Source organism: Embiotoca jacksoni, unplaced genomic scaffold, assembly GCF_022577435.1.
Source record: "Embiotoca jacksoni isolate LCO1_2020_lvr unplaced genomic scaffold, fEmbJac1.0.p SCAF_114, whole genome shotgun sequence".
Taxonomy (NCBI): Eukaryota; Metazoa; Chordata; class Actinopteri; family Embiotocidae; genus Embiotoca; species Embiotoca jacksoni.
This window is the reverse complement of record NW_027185246.1, coordinates 397501-420908: the sequence shown is the minus strand read 5'-3', so window position 1 is coordinate 420908 and position 23408 is coordinate 397501. Positions and strand designations below refer to the sequence as shown.

General features: G+C 38.0%; 1 protein-coding gene across 2 annotated transcripts in view; it reads right to left on the bottom strand.

Moving 5' to 3' along the window:
- The window catches only part of col6a4a (collagen, type VI, alpha 4a), a 50149-nt gene that overhangs the window by 24784 nt on the left and 1957 nt on the right, over positions 1 to 23408 (bottom strand). For both annotated transcript variants that reach the window (XM_069143813.1, XM_069143814.1), the window contains exons 2-5: positions 13155 to 13220; positions 5624 to 5728; positions 2652 to 3239; positions 164 to 733 (exon numbers count right to left, since the gene is read on the bottom strand). In XM_069143813.1, coding sequence (XP_068999914.1) covers positions 164 to 733; positions 2652 to 3239; positions 5624 to 5699 — 1234 coding nt within the window. In that variant the 5' untranslated portion in view covers positions 5700 to 5728; positions 13155 to 13220. The remainder of the gene's footprint in view (positions 1 to 163; positions 734 to 2651; positions 3240 to 5623; positions 5729 to 13154; positions 13221 to 23408) is intronic.

Below are 23408 nucleotides of genomic sequence, written 5' to 3'. Positions count from 1 at the left end.
CAGGGAGACAAACAAACAAACACACAAACAGGTAATCGATCTTTCACCATGAAATAGTTCAGATACACGAGAGTTTCCCAACAACACAGAGGTGTAACCTCGTGACACTTCAACCATTACTGATCAGATATTAAGACCAGCAGTAGAAGGCGGAGCTTCTCACCTCCAGTGATCTCGACCTGCCTGTCCTGCGTCTCGAAGATGCTCCTAAGCGTCGGGACGGCATTGCTGATCGACGGGTAAACGTACGGCGCGGTGGCTATCAGACGGATCTCGTTCATGGACGCCCCGATGCTCATCCCCACCACGGTGACTCCCTCTGCTTTGATCAGACGGGCCTGTTTGTACACGGGGTCGTCCGAGTCCTTCCCGCTGATCACCACCAGGTATTGTCGGTAGCCTTGCTCCGCCCGGCTTCCTGCCTTGCTGGTGAAGAAGTGAGTGCTGGCGTACTGCAGCGCGCTGCCCAGGTTGCGCTGCTCGTTGGTTTGAAGCCGGCGGTGGCGGAAGCGCTTCACTCCGGCCTGCGTCTCCTCTTTGGTCTGGAAGGCGTTCAGGAGGAACTCCACTTTGGTGTCGGCACCGTACTGGGCCACGCCGAGCCGGTAGGCGGACGCTCCGACGTTGAGCTGATTGACCAGGCGGACGAGGACGGTCCGGACCTGCTGGAAATCGGTCGGAGAGACGCCGCTGTCCACCAGGAAGAAGATGTCTGCAAAGTTCTCTGCCAGGGCTGAAAGAAAATACAAAAACTGAAATTAGGTTGTTCTGCTCTGGTGGACGACTGCCAGGAAAGAACTTCATAATCAGAAGAGATTCACCTGAGTTTGCAGTTATTAATGAGGACCAAAGCTACCTGACTGTTTTCTGGGTTGTAAACATCCATCAACCATCAGTGATGTCATCAACCATCAGTGATGTCATCGTTGGTTTGTGAACGTTATGAATCCTCCAGTTCAGATTCTGTCCGTCACCATCTTGCTAGTTCGGAGCAGTTTGGAGCAGGAAGTGACCATATTTGGACGAGCTGGGGGAGGAGCCAGCGGTGGATCTGACCAATCTGATCGGAAACCTGACGATGCTACGTCCCGCCCACCGATAGCTGTAACCTGACTGCACCACAGGCCTGTCAATCAAACAGACACGCCCCCCAAAAACAGGTCTTCTTGAATCTTCTTTTCTAATGAATGAGGGATTATTTTCAGATGGACCTCCAGAAAACTAATAAGAAGGAGTGACTTTAGCTAACAACACCGAGATAACTGATGGACACATTTTATTCACTTTGGATTTGATGAGAGAAGTTGAATGGGAGTCTATGGAGCTGGAGGCTTTTTGGAGCCGACCTCTAGTGGCACTCGCTGGTATTGCAGCTGAAGACACTTCTGGATCGGAACCATTTTACAGACCTGAAGCTACGAACACTTTTATATCCAGTCTGTGGTTGTAATTGAATCCTTATATAGACGACTGTAACAAACAGACTAATGTTCTCACAGTAAATTTGCATAACAGCCAGTTCAACACGGGTTATTCCTGTTTTCCAAACAACTGCGGTCTCTTATTGTTGCATATTTTGGCTTCACTGCCGGCTGACCTCAAACTTCACTGGAAGCGTAGCGTCTGACATTAATCACTGCAGCATGCGGTCTGCAGGCGCCGAGCCTTTGATATATGAGGAAAGATATGCTTTTGAGGAAAATTAACTTTTTAAATACACACGTTTTTTTTGGCTCATCTCAGGGTTTCATGGAGCCGGTTACTGGAACACGCTCCACTAATATCACATGAAGGTCAGTGAATGAGTCAGCGATGACCTGAAGATAGACGATGTCAGCTTGCCTTTCTGGAAATGTATGACCCGACAGTTTAGAGAGTTTAACCCTTCCAACGGACACAACGTGAAAGTATCTCAGCCTCTTTTTTCACCATCTTTTAAAGCTGTCAGACTGTTTGAAAGTACAATCTTAAACTTCCGGAGTTTCCCTTTGAAAGAGTTTCCAGTTTTTCCAGTTTCCAGTTCCAATTCTTGTTGCATTTAGTATTTAAGAGCTGCGATAAAATGGGCCTCACTTTTTTTTCTGTCCAGTGTGATGAATACATCATTAAAAAAAACTATTAAAATAAAGATAAAAATTCTGAAATTATATATAAAAATTGTTCTAAAATCTTTCCGTTGCCATCTTGGTTTTTTTTGGAACCAGAAGTGAGCATATTTGGACGAGCTTGAGAGAAACAAGGACGCTATGCCCCGTCTATCAACACTTGAAACCTGACTGCACCACTGGCCTGTCAATCAAAGAGCCCCACCCCCAAACATACCCGTGTCTGAGTCCTAATATGTAATAAATTATTAGTTATTTCCAGAAGGAAACACTGATCAGAAGGAGGAAGTTTATCTAATGGCACCATGATAACATTTGTATTTCAGCAGAGAACTTGATGCTTTTACAATGAGAGTCTATTGGAGCCCCTGCTGGTCCTCAGTGGTACTACACTTTAAGATGTTTCTGTATTTGCGTCACTTTTCAGACCCGGAAAGTACGTCCACTTTAACAACATGCATACAAACTTATGTTGGGGTCATTGTTTTCCTGTTTCCTATATTTTATTACAAGATAAATTACTCTGATGGTTCCTTTAATTCGTACCTCGCCTCTGATCCTCCATGGAGACGCACACCGTCTTCAGCAGGCCGTCCGTCAGACTCTGCAGGGCCTCGTAGCTGCCGATGGAGAACAGGAAGCGCTGCTGAGGCCGGCTGGCGATGGACCTCAGCTCATCCAGGTTGGCCTGTCCCACGCCGATGCCGAACACTATGACGCCATGGTCCCGCAGGCGTTGGGCAGGGCCTATCACGTCGTCTGCGGACTCCCCATCGGTGATCACCACGGCGATCTGAGGCACCCGCTTGCCGGCCCGGCTCCCGGCCTTCTCCGTGAAATGGTCCGACAGGAGGAAGTCGATGGCCTCGCCCGTCACCGTGCGTCCCGCCCGGTAGGGAAACGTGTCGACCTCGTCCAGCAGGGACTGTTTGTCCATGTGGTCCTCCAGCAGGAACTCCGTGTACGGCTTGTCGCTGTACTGGGCCAGGCCGACCCGGACTTTGTCGGGACCAATGTCGAGGCCTGAGACGACGCTCCGGAGGAACTGCCGGACTTCCTGAAAGTTGGCGATGCCGATGCTCGTGGAGCCGTCGACCAGGAAGACGATGTCGGCCACGGTGGCATTGGCACATTCTGGGAAGGAGGAAGAGGAGCGTCAGCATCTGGAGCACCAAACCGGGAAACATTTAATGACTGTGTGTTTGTATACGGACGAGAAGACACTATGTGACCGACATAAACCTCCGAGAATGAAAAGAGAATCGGGAAGGCTCAGAGTTCGAAGCGGTCATCTCTGATGAGTTCCTCTGAGATGTAACTAAAGAAATCAGATGAGCCGATGACACGCTGTGCGATCGGACACCTTTTACCTTGAGACAGCTGCAGCAGTTGTCGCTTGGCTTCCTCTACGGCGGTGCACAACGTCTGGACGACGTTCAGAGAGATTCCCTGCAGAGCCGCAAAGTCCGACACGCTGTAGACGTGCTGGCTGTGAGGCTCGTTCGCCATCTCCTTCAGCTGCTCTTCGTCCGCGTCTTTGATACCGATCGCGTACAAGACGATTCCCTTCCTCTTCAGGTTCTCAGCGTGGGACACCACGTCATCCTGCGACTTGCCGTCGGTGATCACCACGGCGATCTGCGGTACGTTCTGGCCGGCCCGGCTTCCGGCGGCATCCACGAAGTGCTCCTTCAGCATGAAGTCCAGGCCTTGACCCGTGTGTGTGCCGCCCCCCATGTAGGGCAACTTGCTGATGTGCTGGAGGATGTCCTCCTTGCTCTGGTAGGTGTTGAGCAGGAATTCGGTGAGTGGAGCGGTGCTGTACTGGACCAGGCCGATGCGCACGTGATCCGGGCCGACGTCAAAGCTGTTCACCAGCGTGTACAGGAACTGACGGATCTGCTCGAAGTTGGCGGTGCCGATGCTCCACGAGCCGTCGACCATGAAGACGATGTCGGCCACGGCCTCTTGGGTGCACACTGAGAGGGAAGGTCGCCAAGTCATGGAGAGGTCTCGCAGGTAAAAGGTCACGGGGTGCTACGAGGGAGCGCCAGGAACCCCCGGACAGGTCCTGGTTCTTAGAAAGCGTGCCAGCCAGAGGTGGAAAGAGTGACTCAAAGACAGAAGAGGAGGGTTGTTGGTGTTGTGTGCAAGTCACTGGAAACAAGGAGCACTTGTTGTCAGGTTGAGGACAGTTAGAAGACAGTTAGAGGACAGTTTGGAGACAGTTTGAGGACAGTTTGGAGACAGTGAGGAGACCGTTAGAAGACCGTTAGAAGACAGTTAGAAGACCATTAGAAGACAGTTTGAGGACAGTTTGGAGACAGTTTGAGGACAGTTAGAAGTCAGTCAGAAGACAGTTTGAGGACAGTTAGAAGACAGTCAGAAGACAGCTAGAAGACAGTTTGAGGACAGTTTGGAGACCGTTAGAAGACAGTTTGAAGACAGTTTGAGGACAGTTTGAGGACAGTTTGAGGACAGGAGCAGGGATCTACCTTCAGGTGGACACATGAGGAAAATGAAGAGATGTTTACTGTTGGTGTCTTTCAGAAAGTGTTGATGGAACCAAAGAGAAGGTGGACCGAGCGCAGATGGACCTTTTCATTGAGTGTCCAACGTCCGGTCTTCACCTCGTACTGGCCTTCTGTCCGTGTGCCCGGCTGCATGAACATTTTCACCCTCACAGTTCCCCTGAAAACTTTGATGTTCAAAACATCTCAGAGATTTCACATTGTGTCCTGCCCAGGTCTCAGGTCTGATGTGGGTGTTTGAAAGGAGTCAGACCGAAGAGCTCTTCGATCAAACTTGTGTTCTCAGAAAACCTGTGTTTGGACCTTTTGAGTTTTAGCTTCCTTTGCAGCCGTTAGATTCTGCAGACCAACTCTTTTAGCACAGCGTCAGGAGTTGCATTTAATAGCTACAGAAAAAACAACCTGCTACACTCTCTCCCCCCAAAATACACGAGTCTCTGCATGAACATTGCTCACATGCTGGAAAATAAAAACAACTTATCGGAAACACTTCGTAGTCTGACGTTGATCTGCCTCTAAACTTTAACCGTAAAGCGATCCAGTATCCAGATAAGTTTTAGTCTGGTAGTAATGCCCGAACACCCGGATCAGCAGGAGGGGATTTCATGGACGTTTGGAGGGCTTCCTGTGAGGGTTCCTTTAAGTTAAGACCGAGCAGGAAGACTGAATTAGGTTTGATCTTTGTATCGAAGGGGATCAGAGAGGAGAAGGTTTCCTGCAGCGAGGCACCGACGGATCGAAGCTTCATCTGTGCTCAGCAGCAAACATCCATGTGCAGCGTTAGTAACAGTTTACAGGGAGAAATGAACTCACCACACACATCTGCTCCGGGAGGCCCAGTGTGTGTGTGTGTGTGCGTGAGTTTATGTACACACAGATTGTATAAGTAATTGTACAGATGTGATGTAATGCTGATAGTGAGCACGTTTCTCCGTGTTTTGTGATGGTATGCAGGAAGTTAAGCCATAACTGCATAATCATACCCACCTGTCCCCTGAGCGGCGTTGCCGTGGAAACACGCTGCTGCAATGAGGCAGAGGAGAAGACCCCACCTCCCCTCCATGATGGACCGGCTCTTGGGTTTCTTTCTTCCTACAACAAGAAAAACAACACAAAGATGACCATAAAGGCAGAGCGTCTGTTCCAGAGAATCACTCTACAGTCGCCTGCACATATTTACACACATGGAAACAGACATTCCCACTGTGACTCTGCATTCCTGAACTTCTCTGGTTTTTCCCAGGAATAAGAGAGAAACCAGGAACCAGCAGGACGTCTCTGAAACCATCTTCATTCAAACAGGAATTCACTCTGCTCTTCATTGAGTCACAGCAAACACGTTCTGCATGTTCTCCCTGTGCTTGTGTGGGTTCTCTCCGGGTTCTCCGGCTTCCTCCCATCATCCAAAAACATGCACCTCAGGTCAGGTTACCTGGCACCGCGCTAGTGGCAGCCTGTTGCAGCAGCTCCCCCCTGAGAGCCCCCCTGCTGTAGTGACGAAATTTCCCCTCGGGGATTAATAAAGTGTATAAAATCAAATCAAAATCCAAAAAACAACAGGAGCTCCTAACATTCGTATGCACAACCCTGGTCCTCTAAACCGTCGGACGCTGTGGGAAATGAACATAAAACCAGAATGTGATGATTTGCAAATCATGTAAACTCATATTTAACAGGACCACATTTCACTTTCAAAACTCCAGAAACTGTTCTCCTCAGCTCTCAAACGTTTACAGTGTTGTTTAAAGAATACGGTGGTAAACATCTCTTTAACCTGCATGATCATTGTTTGGAGCAGCGAGTGTCCGATGTTTAGCCTCTTTTAGCTCTTTTTTTGGTCTCCACCACCTCCTGAGGGAAATCTGCAGCTTTCTAATGGTGTCTGTTGGTAGATCATTTAAATTAACATGTTGGTGAAAGAAACGTCTTCTCAACAATCAACAAACTACATGTGCTTTTCACTGACGGCGACAACAATCCCTTAAAGTGTCCCTTAAACCACCTGATTTTAAATCAAGGTCTTTGGTTTATTAAACCCTTAAAAAACTTTTTAAAAAAAACAATCAATGAAAATAAATCTGATTTTAAAGGGATGTTACTTAATTTACACATTAAATTTGTGTTTTTTTTTTTTTTTACAAATCTATTAATGATTTATTTAAGGTTTTTAAGGAAAGGATTTTTTTTTAATTTTTTTTATTTCCGATGAGAGTATGATATTAATGTATCTCATTTGTACCTTTAATTTTTCAGTGAGGGTGCAAAATCAGTTTGAACTTTACTAGTCATAATTAAGGTATTTTTAAAAGGTAAAAAAAAAGAAGTGAAAGTCCCAAATCTTTAGAACCACTGAATTATTACCTTCAGTAATAATAAAGTCTCCTGAAGGAATAAATGAAGGGATGTGATTCCCTCCTCCCGGCTTCAGGGATTTTGAGAGTTAAGAGTTGCTTCATCACAGTTCAGGGCGACGCTCATGTGAAGTGGGCGTCTCCCGGATCAGTGTAATTGCTGAAATTAGGTGTCCTTGCTTGCTGCCAGGAACGAATCTCCTCCGACGGGCACGAGACCAGAACCGCAACACTGGGATAGAAAGCATAAATCATTCTGTGTGGAGGTCAGTGATCCGGTCGGTGTTACAGCAGAGACGATAAATCGCTGCAGAACTCGAGGAGATGATGAAACCTCGACAGAGTGAGACCTCCAAGTCTGAAAATAAAATCGGTAAACCTGACGATACTACGTCCCGCCCACCGATAGCTGTAACCTGACTGCACCACAGGCCTGTCAATCAAACAGACACGCCCCCCAAAAACAGGTCTTCTTGAATCTTCTTTTCTAATGAATGAGGGATTATTTTCAGATGGACCTCCAGAAAACTAATAAGAAGGAGTGACTTTAGCTAACAACACCGAGATAACTGATGGACACATTTTATTCACTTTGGATTTGATGAGAGAAGTTGAATGGGAGTCTATGGAGCCGGAGGCTTTTTGGAGCCGACCTCTAGTGGCACTCGCTGGTATTACAGCTGAAGACACTTCTGGATCAGAACCATTTTACAGACCTGAAGCTACGAACTCTTTTATAAACAGTCTCTAGTTGAGGCCTCTTTCAGTTTGAAAATGTCCTTAATTAATCTTGGTTTTTTTTAAGCCACCAATCAGATCACATTCAGTCACTTCCAGGACATTTAATTCATCCTCATCGAAAACTAATTTAAAGTGGAGATCCTACCGACGCTGGTTTCTGCAGAAGATGTCGTGATGAGAAACGAATATTTTTTCAGGCTCACGCAGCCGTCATAAACCTTCCAGTTCCAGAGAAGCCTGCGGTTCCAAATTAATTCAAACCATCTCTGCCACACCAGAGTGGGAAGCTTTGAGAGCGTCTGATCCGCAGCATCTGGCTCAGCTTATTGCCAAATGGTGCCATTTCCTGCGATCTGCGGGCAGCAGACAGTCTGACCACATCACAGGTCGGACCGACACAAACTATGTTAAATGTCGTGTGAACGCGATCGAAGATGCTGCTTCTATCACCGACGAACAGAGAGGAGCCCCCTGCTGCTTCGTAACACCTCCGTCGTCTGACAATCTGAGATTCTTTACGGAAATCATGGACGCTGCATCCTCCAGGTTAAAGAGGAGAGGGACCATCCAGCTTGTTATCAGCTCAGTTCTAAAGCCAGCATCTGTGATGGTACAGGATGCATTAGTGCACATGGCATGGGTAGCTTGAACATCTGGAAGGAAGCATTAATGCTGAATGATATATTCAGGTTTTGGAGCAACATATGCTGCCATCCAGACAACGTCTCTTTCAGGGAAGGTCTTGTTTATTTCAGCAGAACAACGTCCAACCACATTCTGCACGTATTCCAACAGCATGGTTCTCTAGTAGAAGAGTCTGCTGATAAACTGGCCTCCTGCAGTCCAGACCTGTCAATCATTGAAAACATCTGGAGCATCAGGACATGAACAATACAACAAAGGAGACCCTGAACTGTTGAGCAGCTGAAATCCTCTATCAGGCAAGAATGGGACCACATTTCACTTTCAAAACTCCAGAAACTGGTCTCCTCAGTTCCCAAAGGTTTCCAGAGTGTTGTTAAAAGAAGAGTTGATGCAGCTCAGTGGTGAACATGATCCTGGTTGGTCATTATGCCCTCAGGCAGCACTGCATCAAAACAGACACAATTCTGAAGTGGAAATCACTGCATGGGCTCAGGAACACTTCTGAAAACCATCGTCTGTGAACACAGTCCCCAACTTCTTATTTTTCATAAAACAATAACATTTCTCAGTTCCAACATTTGATATGTTGTCTTTGGTCTATTTTCAGCTAAATATGGGTTTATGTGATTTGTAAATCGACAGCTAATCACTAATTATTAACCGTTTCTGTGCTGCAGCGCTGAGTGGAAATATAAAGAGGCAGATGTTTTAACTTTTGGACTTCACAATGTGTGCCAGCTGTTTTCCAAGATGATGAAGATGAAGATGAAGAGGGTCTCTCTCCTGCAGGGCTCTGAGTGTGAAGGCAGTAAAAGTGACACTAACTGGCGCTGGTACTGTGTGTGCGTGCGTGTGCGTGTGTGTGTGTGTGTGTGTGTGTGTGTGTGTGTGTGTATGTGCGTGTGTGTGTGTGTGTGTGTGTGTGTGTGTATGTGCGTGTGTGCGTGCGTGTGCGTGTGTGTGTGTGTGCGTGCGTGTGTGCGTGTGTGTGTGTGTGTGTGTGCGTGCGTGTGTTTGTGTGTGTGTGTGTGTGCGTGTGTGTGTGTGCGTGTGTGTGTGTGCGTGTGTGTGTGCGTGTGTGTGTGTGTGTGTGTGTGTGCGTGTGTGTGTGCGTGTGTGTGTGTGTGCGTGTGTGCGTGTATATGCTGGCTTTGATAGGAGGGCACGCAGCCAGCCTTCATCGCTCCATCAGTGAGGGTGAAGCTCCGCCCCCACAAACATGTTTCTGTGTTTAATCACTTGCCAAACGATGTGGGCCTCGAGGAGGGGGAGGGGGGGTCCTAATGTGAAGCATGTGAAGGTAAAAACAGCGCAGCACTCCACTGACAGGCTGATGAAGAGGAGGGTCTCTGCATGGTTTACACGGACCTCCGGCTCTGTTTATTTAGCCGTGTTTCAGCGTCTCTTTCCGGTCTGCCGGTGCTCACGGACGATTTAATGTTGAAGAACAAAGGGTCTCATTGTTTGGAGCGCCGGTCCAACATGGCATCAGGCACCGAGTGGAGGGGGACGCAATCTGAACCGGTGGCATGAAGTCCAGATGGTGGAGGTCAGCTGGAGGCCAAGATCTGTCTCTGGGGGTCCTCTGAGGGTATGTCCTCTGAGGGTCTGTCCTCTCAGGGTCTGTCCTCTGAGGGTCTGTCCTCTGAAAGTCTGTCCTCTCAGGGTCTGTCCTGTCAAGGTCTGTCCTCTCAGGGTCTGTCCTCTGAAAGTCTGTCCTCTGAGGGTCTGTCCTCTGAAAGTCTGTCCTCTGAGGGTCTGTCCTGTCAGGGTCTGTCCTCTCAGGGTCTGTCCTCTGAGGGTCTGTCCTGTCAAGGTCTGTCCTCTGAGGGTCTGTCCTCTCATGTTGGAGAAGCCTGTTGCCATGGCGCCACAGTTCGGGTGTCTTCAGCAAATGTTTTTCCTCAGAAGTTCAGTAGAACTCAGTGTTGCTGCTAACGAAGCTAACAAACAGCTAATTTCGCTACAAACCAGCAGCTGCTTTATGATCATCTGAAACGATCACAGTAACTGTTCCACGAAAAATTCTTCAACCTCCTTTAATGAGAATAAGATGTGAAACCGCACACGGAGCTCACAGCTGCTCGAATTTCTCCACAGACCCTCCGAGAGGCCGATCGGCCCCGACGGCTCCACAATCAGGCCTGACCCCCGATCAGGCGGAGATACGCCGACCTCGACCGCCACATCTTGAGAGCACATGTCTGAACGCGGCGAGCCGGTCTCATAATGAAGTGCAGGCAGGCTGATGAGTGTTTCTACCAGGGAGGCTGATGGACTCTGAATTTTAAAGAAGTCATTAAACAAAATAAAAGCTGGAGTTTTTCATGTGACGATCGTCTGCTCATAAAATCGATGTTTTCCCGTGTTTTTACAGGTAAAACTGCAACGAAACAATTAAAGAAGAAAACGACACTACAAAGCAGCGACCAACCGTAACGTCACGTGTGGGTTTGTGAACGGTCATTTCAAAGCCACCATCTTGTTTTTTTTGGAACCAGAAGTGACCATAAAGGGAGGAGCTACAGAGCGGCGGATCTGACTGATTAGGCCCCGCCCACCATGACCACTTGTTGAAAACATTTACTGACTTTGTATATCAGGAGAGACCTTGATGCTTTTTCAATGGGAGTCTATTGGAGCCCCTGGTGGACCTCTGTGGTATTACACTCACCGGCACTTTGGCTTTGCTTCCCTTCATCAGCCCTGGAGACGACGAGCATTTTCATTCGCAGTCTGAGGACACCAGCAGGCTGCGGTGAACTCTGCGTGTCTGAGAGATCTGACGCTTCGGGACAAACATCGGAAACAGACGTCTTAAAGTTCGGAGCGGAACTCCTTCAAAATAAACTAAAAGGAGGTGCAGTTCAAACCCAGCAGATCATCAGGCTGCCAAAGCTGCACACCCGATCAATATTTAAGGACCAGTCTCAGGACGCGTCCACATACTTTTGGAGCCTTTCAGGTGGGGGGCCACGTCGCTGTGGGGGGGTTCACACTGGTGAACATGTGAGTGAGTGACGGGCTGCTGAGGTCAGTCAGAGTCCAGCTGCTGTGAAACACAAACATGTGTTAATGTGTGGGATGTGAAAATAAAGCTGACCCCTGGACGAGGCCCCCGCAGCTCTGATACCAAACACCAGCCTGCTGCCTCCCCTGGGACTTCCTGAGGCTGATTAGAGTGTTTGAAGAAGTTTGTGCTCTGACGAATCTCAACCCAGGAATTCATCTGAACGTATATCGAGCGACGCTGATGGAAAACAGCCACGACTCAGAACCGACCGCGTTCCTGGAACCGGACCCGCCGAGGTCCGTCCACACCGCCGACGATGAAATCATCCACACGTACAAGCATTCATTTAATGAGAGACAAAAAGCTGCGCTTGAGCAGGTTGGAGCAGCGCGGCGATCGCAGGCAGCTGATTGGACGTTCAGACAAACTCAACTCACAAAACCTTCAGACTTGTTTCTAAAGTACACCTTTCATCATTTCAGACACACAAACAGCCGGCATCAATTCACAAATAATTATAATAACAATAAAGGTCAAAGAGAATTTAAAGGTATATAAACATAAATATTTAGTTTATATGCTTAAAAAAAAATTCTCTTAGAAACTAAAGACCCTGTTTTTCACCTCCTGAAACCGTACGAGTGATTATCACGGAGAGAAGTCCACACTGAGCATGCTCAGACCGACTCCTGATGGTAAAACCAAACTGATGCTACAAAATATTGAAAAAAATAAGAGCCCAAGTCAGGTTTTATCAGACTGTAATCTAATGTCTCATTAGCATGATCTTCATCTCTCAGGGAGGAAAAACAGACAAAATACTTTGTAGTTTCCCAGATTTGACCTCTGAGATCTGATAACGTTGCAGTAAACAAGCCGGCCGGCTGTTAATGGAGCGAGGAACCAACTCCAGACCGACCTCAGAAACACCAGCAGAGTTTCAGATGTTTATAAAGACGTCCGTCTGTCAGGTCACAGTTTAATTTAGAAGAAAACACCTTCTGTAATGTTTGAAACAGAAGAGCTGTTGAACGCAGCGCAGAGCTGCACACCGAGACGCAGAACCAACAACCTTCATGAGGAACTCAGAGTTTTTGATCAGCACGTTAACGTCACCGCTGGTACAGATTTTTGAAAAAAAAAGAGAGTCTTCAACAGCTGAGTGTTCCTGAGCCCATGCAGTGATTTCCACTTCACAATCACAGCTGGTTTATGGTGTCAAACTGTGCAAACGGTCAACAGAGACCCTTGAAATGTTGAGAAAGTCTACGGCGATGAAGTGAGGAGGCGGGCGAGGTGTTCTGATGACATCACGTTTTCAAGAGGGGCGGAGCTTCACCGTCCGAGACCGAAGAAGGCGTCAGGTCAGGAGACACCAGCTGGGTTTTCTTGGTGTCTCCGTGAATTCATCCCCCAGAGTCAGACTGTCAACACGAGTTCCACTGGGACCTTCTGAGGTGCCTGAGGGGAACATTCACTGGGAACCACCTGAACTGTGTCGCCATGGCAACAAGCTGCTCCAATACACCAACACGCCGCTCACAGAGCGTTGAAAACGTAACTCGGTGTGCTGCTGGTTGTTGCTCGGACCCTCCCTCAGCTCATTTCCTGCAGAACGACGTGAACGCTGGATGAGCTGCTCTCTGTTTTTAATGTGATGAGAAGAAAACGAGGATCTTTGGTGTGTTTAGTCTGGAGTCCTGAGAACCTGACTGGAAGAGTGCCAGCGAAGCTAAGGAGGCCTCAAAGGGACAAATCAAGGTCTTACCTCCGATTCAGCGTCTAGCTCGACGGCACTTCAACAGGACGACAGGAGACCCAGAGACTGATGATCCTGAAGGAAGAAAACCAGCTCAGATCAGCTCTGCACATAATATAAATATAAATATAAATATAAATATAAATATAAATAAAACATGCTGATCATCAAACAGAAGTCCTCGACCTGCAGAGTTCACAAGCGTTAACGGACGTCGTCGTTCAGAGGTGTTTTACTGTATATCGTCACACGCAGCGAGAGGAATGTGGCGCCTTGTCATGACATCATCATGACATCATCATGACATCACACCAGCACTCAGCTGTAATAAAGCTCTCAAACTTCTAATTTCACATATTTGTAGATTTGTTTTAACAGATGTTAAAACAGACGTAGTATCGTCAGGTTTCCAATCAGATCGGTCAGATCCACCGCTGGATGTCCATGACATCACTGATGGTTGATGACATCACTGTTAGAAACCTTCTGACCTCAGCGGTCGACAAAGTGCTTTAAACACCAGATGGACGTCTCCCGTGGGAGCAGATCAACAGGAAGAGATGTATCAGCTGTTGAGCCTCTGTCTGTGTGTGTGTGTGTGTGTGTGTGTGTGTGTGTGTGTGTGTGTGTGTGTCTCTGTGTGTGTCTCTGTGTGTGTCTGTGTGTGTGTGTGTGTGTGTGTGTGTGTGTGTGTGTGTCTCTCTGTGTGTGTCTCTGTGTGTGTGTGTGTGTGTGTGTGTGTGTGTGTGGTCCACTGCTTGTATGAGGACACTGAACTCAACATCCTCCTCAGGTGATAATGTTTCTGAAGATGTGAGTTTACGGTGCGTTCATGAACAACTGGGAATGTTCCAACTGCGTTGACCCTGTCTGACCGGAGCGTCTTCAGCTATGATACTTTCAGGAAACATGTCGTCTAATTAAATTCACAACCATCTCAACTTAACTGTCAGTTTTAATTTCACGAGCCTGAACTCTTGAGACATAAACATTCATCCTGCTGGAGACGTTTCTACACCCAGAATGCACTGCTGCCAAAACACGGGGAGGTTTTCCAACAAACACTTCCTTCTGATTAGATGCTGATTTTTGGCTCAGATGGAGAAATCTCTGAACACAAGGGACAAGGCTGGAAACCAATATTGGATGGTGGTGATCTTCGGGCCCTCAGGCAGCACTGCATTAAAAACACACTATTCGGGAGTGGAAATCACTGCATGGGCTCAGGAAGACTTGTGAAAACCATCATCTGTGAACACAGCGCCCAACTTTTTTAAGACGTGTTACTGCCATCATTTAAAATAAAAATATCATTTTCATAAAACAATTAAATGTTGTCTGGTCTATTTTATAACTAGATGTGAGTTTATATGATCTAGAAATCATCACGTTCTGTTTTTATTTACATTTATTCACAGTATTCCACCTTCTCCGTATAAACGGTTGTGTATGATTTATTATATGTATGATGATTTATTATATATACGATGATATATTATATGTATGATGATTTCTTATATGTATGATGATTTATTATATACATGATGATTTATTATATGTATGATGATTTATTATATGTATGATGATTTATTATATATGATTTATTATATATATGATGATTTATTATATGTATGATGATTTATTATATATATGATGATTTATTACATGTATGATTTATTGTATATATGATGATTTACTATATGTATGATGATTTATTATATATGTATGATGATTTATTACATGTATGATGATTTATTATTTATATGATGATTTATTATATGTCTGATTTATTATATATGATGATTTATTATATGTATGATGATTTATTATATGTATGATGATTTATTATATGTATGATTTATTATATATATGATGATTTATTATATATATGATGATTTATTATACGTATGATTTATTATATATATATGATGATTTATTATATGTATGATGATTTATTATATATATGATGATTTATTATATGTATGATTTATTATATATATGATGATTTATTATATATATGATGATTTATTATATGTATGATGATTTATTATTTATATGATGATTTATTATATGTCTGATTTATTATATATGATGATTTATTATATGTATGATGATTTATTATATATATGATGATTTATTATATGTATGATTTATTATATATATGATGATTTATTATATGTATGATGATTTATTATATATGATGATTTATTATATGTATGATGATTTATTGTATGTATGATGATTTATTATATATATGATGATTTGTTATATGTATGATGATTTATTATATATATATACGATGATTTATTATACGTATGATTTTTTATATATATGATAATTTATTATATGTATGATGATTTCTTATATATATGATGATTTATTATATGTATGATGATTTAATATATATATGATGATTTATTATACAGTGGGTACGGAAAGTATTCAGACCCCTTTAAATTTTTCACTCTTTGTTTCATTGCAGCCATTTGCTAAAATCAAAAAAGTTCATTTTATTTCTCATTAATGTACACTCAGCACCCCATCTTGACAGAAAAAAACAGAAATGTAGAAATTTGTGCAAATTTATTAAAAAAGAAAACCTGAAATATCACATGGTCATAAGTATTCAGACCTTTTGCTCAGTATTGAGTAGAAGCACCCTTTTGAGCTAGTACAGCCATGAGTCTTCTTGGGAATGATGCAACAAGCTTTTCACACCTGGATTTGGGGATCCTCTGCCATTCTTCCTTGCAGATCCTCTCCAGTTCCGTCAGGTTGGATGGTGAACGTTGGTGGACAGCCATTTTCAGGTCTCTCCAGAGATGCTCAATTGGGTTTAGGTCAGGGCTCTGGCTGGGCCAGTCAAGAATGGTCACAGAGTTGTTCCGAAGCCACTCCTTTGTTATTTTAGCTGTGTGCTTAGGGTCATTGTCTTGTTGGAAGGTGAACCTTCGGCCCAGTCTGAGGTCCAGAGCACTCTGGAAGAGGTTTTCTTCCAGGATATCTCTGTACTTGGCCGCATTCATCTGTCCTTCAATTGCAACCAGTCGTCCTGTCCCTGCAGCTGAAAAACACCCCCATAGCATGATGCTGCCACCACCATGTTTCACTGTTGGGATTGTATTGGGCAGGTGATGAGCAGTGCCTGGTTTTCTCCACACATACCGCTTAGAATTAACGCCAAAAAGTTCAATCTTGGTCTCATCAGACCAGAGAATCTTATTTCTCATAGTCTGGGAGTCCTTCATGTGTTTTTTGTCAAACTCTATGCGGGCTTTCATATGTCTTGCACTGAGGAGAGGCTTCCGTCGGGCCACTCTGCCATAAAGCCCCGACTGGTGGAGGGCTGCAGTGATAGTTGACTTTGTGGAACTTTCTCCCATCTCCCTACTGCATCTCTGGAGCTCAGCCACAGTGATCTTTGGGTTCTTCTTTACCTCTCTCACCAAGGCTCTTCTCCCACGATTGCTCAGTTTGGCTGGACGGCCAGGTCTAGGAAGAGTTCTGGTCGTCCCAAACTTCTTCCATTTAAGGATTATGGAGGCCACTGTGCTCTTAGGAACCTTGAGTGCTGCAGAAATTATTTTGTAACCTCGGCCAGATCTGTGCCTTGCCACAATTCTGTCTCTGAGCTCCTTGGACAGTTCCTTCGACCTCATGATTCTCATTTGCTCTGACATGCACTGTGAGCTGTAAGGTCTTATATAGACAGGTGTGTGCCTTTCCTAATCAAGTCCAATCAGTTTAATTAAACACAGCTGGACTCCAATGAAGGAGTAGAACCATCTCAAGGAGGATCAGAAGAAATGGACAGCATGTGAGTTAAATATGAGTATCAAAGCAAAGGGGCTGAATACTTATGACCATGTGATATTTCAGTTTTTCTTTTTTAATAAATTTGCACAAATTTCTACTTTTCTGTTTTTTTCTGTCAAGATGGGGTGCTGAGTGTACATTAATGAGAAATAAAATGAACTTTTTTGATTTTAGTAAATGGCTGCAATGAAACAAAGAGTGAAAAATTTAAAGGGGTCTGAATACTTTCCGTACCCACTGTATATATGATGATTTATTATATGTATGATGATTTATTATATGTATGATGATTTATTATATGTATATGATGATTTATTATATGTATGATTTATTATATATGATGATTTATTATATGTATGATGATTTATTATATGTATGATGATTTATTGTATATATATGATGATTTATTATATGTATGATTTATTATATATATGATGATGATTTATTATAAGTATGATAATTTATTATATATCTGATGATTTACTATATGTATGTTTTATATTATATATATGATGATTTATAATATGTATGATGATTTATTATAGACATGATGATCTATTATATGTATGATGATTTATTATATATGATGATTTATTATATGTATGATGATTTATTATATGTATGATGATTTATTATATGTATGATTTCTAATATATATGATGATTTATTATATGTATGATGATTTATTATATATATGATGATTTATTATAAGTATGATGATTTATTATATATGATGATTTATTATATATATGATGATTCATTATATGTATGATGATTTATTATATGTATGATTTATTATATATATGATGGTTTATTATATGTATGATGATTTATTATATAAATGACAATTTATTATATGTATGATGATTTATTGTATACATGATGATTTATTATATGTATGATGATTTATTATATATGATGATTTATTATATGTATGATGATTTATTATATATGATGATTTATTATATATATGATGATTTATTATATGTACGATTTATTATATATATATATGATGATTTATTATATGTACGATTTATTATTTATATGATTATTTATTATATGTATGATGATTTATATATATGATGATTTATTATATGTATGATGATTTATTATATATATGATGATTTATTATATGTATGATGATTTATTATATATATGATGATTTATTATAGGTATGATGATTTATTGTATATATATGATGATTTATTATATGTATGATGATTTATTATATGTATGATTTATTATATATATGATGATTTATTATATGTATGATGATTTATTATATATATGATGATTTATTATATGTATGATGATTCATTATATATAGGATGATTTATTATATATATGATGATTTATTATATGTATGATTTATTATATATATGATTATTTATTATATGTATGATGATTTATATATATGATGATTTATTATATGTATGATGATTTATTATATAAATTATTATTTATTATATGTATGATGATTTATTATATATATGATGATTTATTATAGGTATGATGATTAATTATATATATGATGATTTATTATATGTATGATGATTGATTATATGTATGATTTATTATATATATGATGATTTATTATATATATGATGATTTATTATATGTATGATGATTTATTATATGTATGATTTATTATATATATATGATGATTCATTATATGTATGATGATTTATTATATATATGATGATTTATTATATGTATGATGATTTATTATTTATATGATGATTTATTATATGTATGATGATTTATTATATGTATGATTTATTATATATATGATGATTTATTAAATGTATGATGATTTATTATATATATGATGATTTATTATATGTATGATGATTTATTATATGTATGATTTATTACATATATATATGATGATTTATTACATGTATGATAATTTATTATATGTATATGATGATTTATTATATGTATGATTTATTATATATGATGATTTATTATAGGTATGATGATTTATTATATGTATGATTTATTATATTTATGATGATTTATTAAATGTATGATGATTTATTATATATATGATGATTTATTATAGGTATGATGATTTATTATATGTATGATGATTTATTATATGTATGATTTATTATATATATATGATGATTTATTATATGTATGATGATTTATTATACGTATGGTGATTTATTATATGTATGATGATTTATTATATATGATGATGTATTATATGTATGATGATTTTTTTATATATATGATGATTTATTATATGTATGATGATTCATTATATATATGATGATTTATTATATATATGATGATTTATTATATGTATGATTTATTATATATATCATTATTTATTATATGTATGATGATTTATATATATGATGATTTATTATATGTATGATGATTTATTATATATATGATGATTTATTATATGTATGATGATTTATTATATATATGATGATTTATTATAGGTATGATGATTTACTATATATATATGATGATTTATTATATGTATGATGATTTATTATATGTATGATTTATTATATATATGATGATTTATTATATGTATGATGATTTATTATATATATGATGATTTATTACATGTATGATTTATTATACATATGATGATTTATAACATGTATGATGATTTATTATATGTATGATGATTTATTATATGTATGATTTATTATATATATATGATGATTTATTACATGTATGATGATTTATTATATGTATGATGATTTATTATATATGATGATTTATTATATGTATGATGATTTACTATATATATGATGATTTATTAGATGTATGATGATTCATTATATATATGATGATTTATTATATATATGATGATTTATTATACGCATGATTTATTATATATATGATTATTTATTATATGCATGATGATTTATATATATGATGATTTATTATATGTATGATTTATTATATATGATGATTTATTAAATGTATGATGATTTATTATATATATGATGATTTATTATATGTATGATAATTTATTATATGTATGATGGTTTATTATATATATGATGATTTATTATATGCATGATTTATTATATATACATGATGATTTATTATATGTATATGATGATTTATTATATGTATGATTTATTATATATGATGATTTATTAAATGTATGATGATTTATTATATATATGATGATTTATTATATGTATGATGGTTTATTATATATATGATGATTTATTATATGCATGATTTATTATATATACATGATGATTTATTATATGTATGATGATTTATTATACATATGATGATTTATTTATTATAGGTATGATTTATTATATATGATGATTTATTATATGTATGATGATTTATTATATGTATGGTGATTTATTATACGTATGATTTATTATATATATGATGATTTATTACATGTATGATGATTTATTATATGTATGATTTATTATATATGATGATTTATTATAGGTATGATGATTTATTATATGTATGATGATTTATTATATGTATGATTTATTATATATATATGATGATTTATTACATGTATGATGATTTATTATATGTATGATGATTTATTATATATGATGATTTATTATATGTATGATGATTTACTATATATATGATGATTTATTAGATGTATGATGATTCATTATATATATGATGATTTATTATATATATGATGATTTATTATACGCATGATTTATTATATATATGATTATTTATTATATGCATGATGATTTATTATATGTATGATTTATTATATATGATGATTTATTAAATGTATGATGATTTATTATATATATGATGATTTATTATATGTATGATAATTTATTATATGTATGATGGTTTATTATATATATGATGATTTATTATATGCATGATTTATTATATATACATGATGATTTATTATATGTATATGATGATTTATTATATGTATGATTTATTATATATGATGATTTATTAAATGTATGATGATTTATTATATATATGATGATTTATTATATGTATGATGGTTTATTATATATATGATGATTTATTATATGCATGATTTATTATATATACATGATGATTTATTATATGTATGATGATTTATTATACATATGATGATTTATTTATTATAGGTATGATTTATTATATATGATGATTTATTATATGTATGATGATTTATTATATGTATGATGATTTATTATATGTATGATTTATTACATATACGATGATTTATTACATGTATGATGATTTATTATATGTATATGATGATTTATTATATGTATGATTTATTATATATGATGATTTATTATAGGTATCATGATTTATTATATGTATGATTTTTTATTATACGTATGATTTATTATATATATATGATGATTTATTATTTGTATGATGATTTATTACATGTATGATGATTTGTTATATGTATGATGATTTATTATAAGTATGATGATTTATTATATATATGATGATTTATTACATGTATGATGATTTATTATATATATGATGATTTATTATAGGTATGATGATTTATTATATATATGATGATTTATTATATGTATGATGATTCATTATATATATGATGATTTATTATATGTATGATTTATTATATATATGATTATTTATTATATGTATGATGATTTATATATGATGATTTATTATATATATGATGATTTATTATATGTATGATGATTTATTATATATATGATGATTTATTATAGGTATGATGATTTATTATATATATATGATGATTTATTATATGTATGATTTATTATATATATGATGATTTATTACATGTATGATGATTTATTATATGTATATGATGATTTATTATATGTATGATTTATTATATATGATGATTTATTATAGGTATCATGATTTATTATATGTATGATTTTTTATTATACGTATGATTTATTATATATATATGATGATTTATTATTTGTATGATGATTTATTACATGTATGATGATTTGTTATATGTATGATGATTTATTATAAGTATGATGATTTATTATATATATGATGATTTATTACATGTATGATGATTTATTATATATATGATGATTTATTATAGGTATGATGATTTATTATATATATGATGATTTATTATATGTATGATGATTCATTATATATATGATGATTTATTATATGTATGATTTATTATATATATGATTATTTATTATATGTATGATGATTTATATATGATGATTTATTATATATATGATGATTTATTATATGTATGATGATTTATTATATATATGATGATTTATTATAGGTATGATGATTTATTATATATATATGATGATTTATTATATGTATGATTTATTATATATATGATGATTTATTACATGTATGATGATTTATTATATATATGATGATTTATTACATGTATGATTTATTATATATATGATGATTTATAACATGTATGATGATTTATTATATGTATGATGATTTATTATATGTATGATGATTTATTATATATATGATGATTTATTATAGGTATGATGATTTATTATATATATATGATGATTTATTATATGTATGATTTATTATATATATGATGATTTATTACATGTATGATGATTTATTATATATATGATGATTTATTACATGTATGATTTATTATATATATGATGATTTATAACATGTATGATGATTTATTATATGTATGATGATTTATAACATGTATGATGATTTATTATATATATGATGATTTCTTATATGCATGATTTATTATATATATGATGATTTATTATATGTATGATGTGTGTGTCTGTGTGTGTGTGTGAAGGATGGCGATCCAGCTGCAGCTGAAAGTGGCTGATTTCTGTGTTTACTTTTAGTCGGACCGAAAAACACACGCACGCACACGCAGACACACACACAGACACAGACACAGACACACAGACACAGACACACACACACAGACACAGACACACACACACACACAGACACACACACACACTCACACAGACACAGACACACACAGATACAGACACACACACACACACACACACACAGACACACACACACACACACACACACACACACACACACACACACACACACACACACACACACACACACACACAGACACACACACAGACACACAGACACACACACAGACACACACACACACACACAGACACAGACACACACGCACAGACACACACACACACACGAAAAACAGGGCGATCTGCCAGATATCAACAAACACAATTTTACCACAATGAAAACAAAATAAAAATATTTTAAAACGAAGTTTGTCAGTTCAAATCTAAATTTTCCCTCAACAAATACAAACTAAATGTTGACGTTGGAAATGGACAAGACAGAGACAGCTGTAACCGTGGTAACCATACACGAGGACGGAGACAGCTGTAACCGTGGTAACCATACACGAGGACAGAGACAGCTGTAACCGCGGTAACCGTACAAAAGGCCGGAGACCACCAGAGGTCACCGTGTCAACGT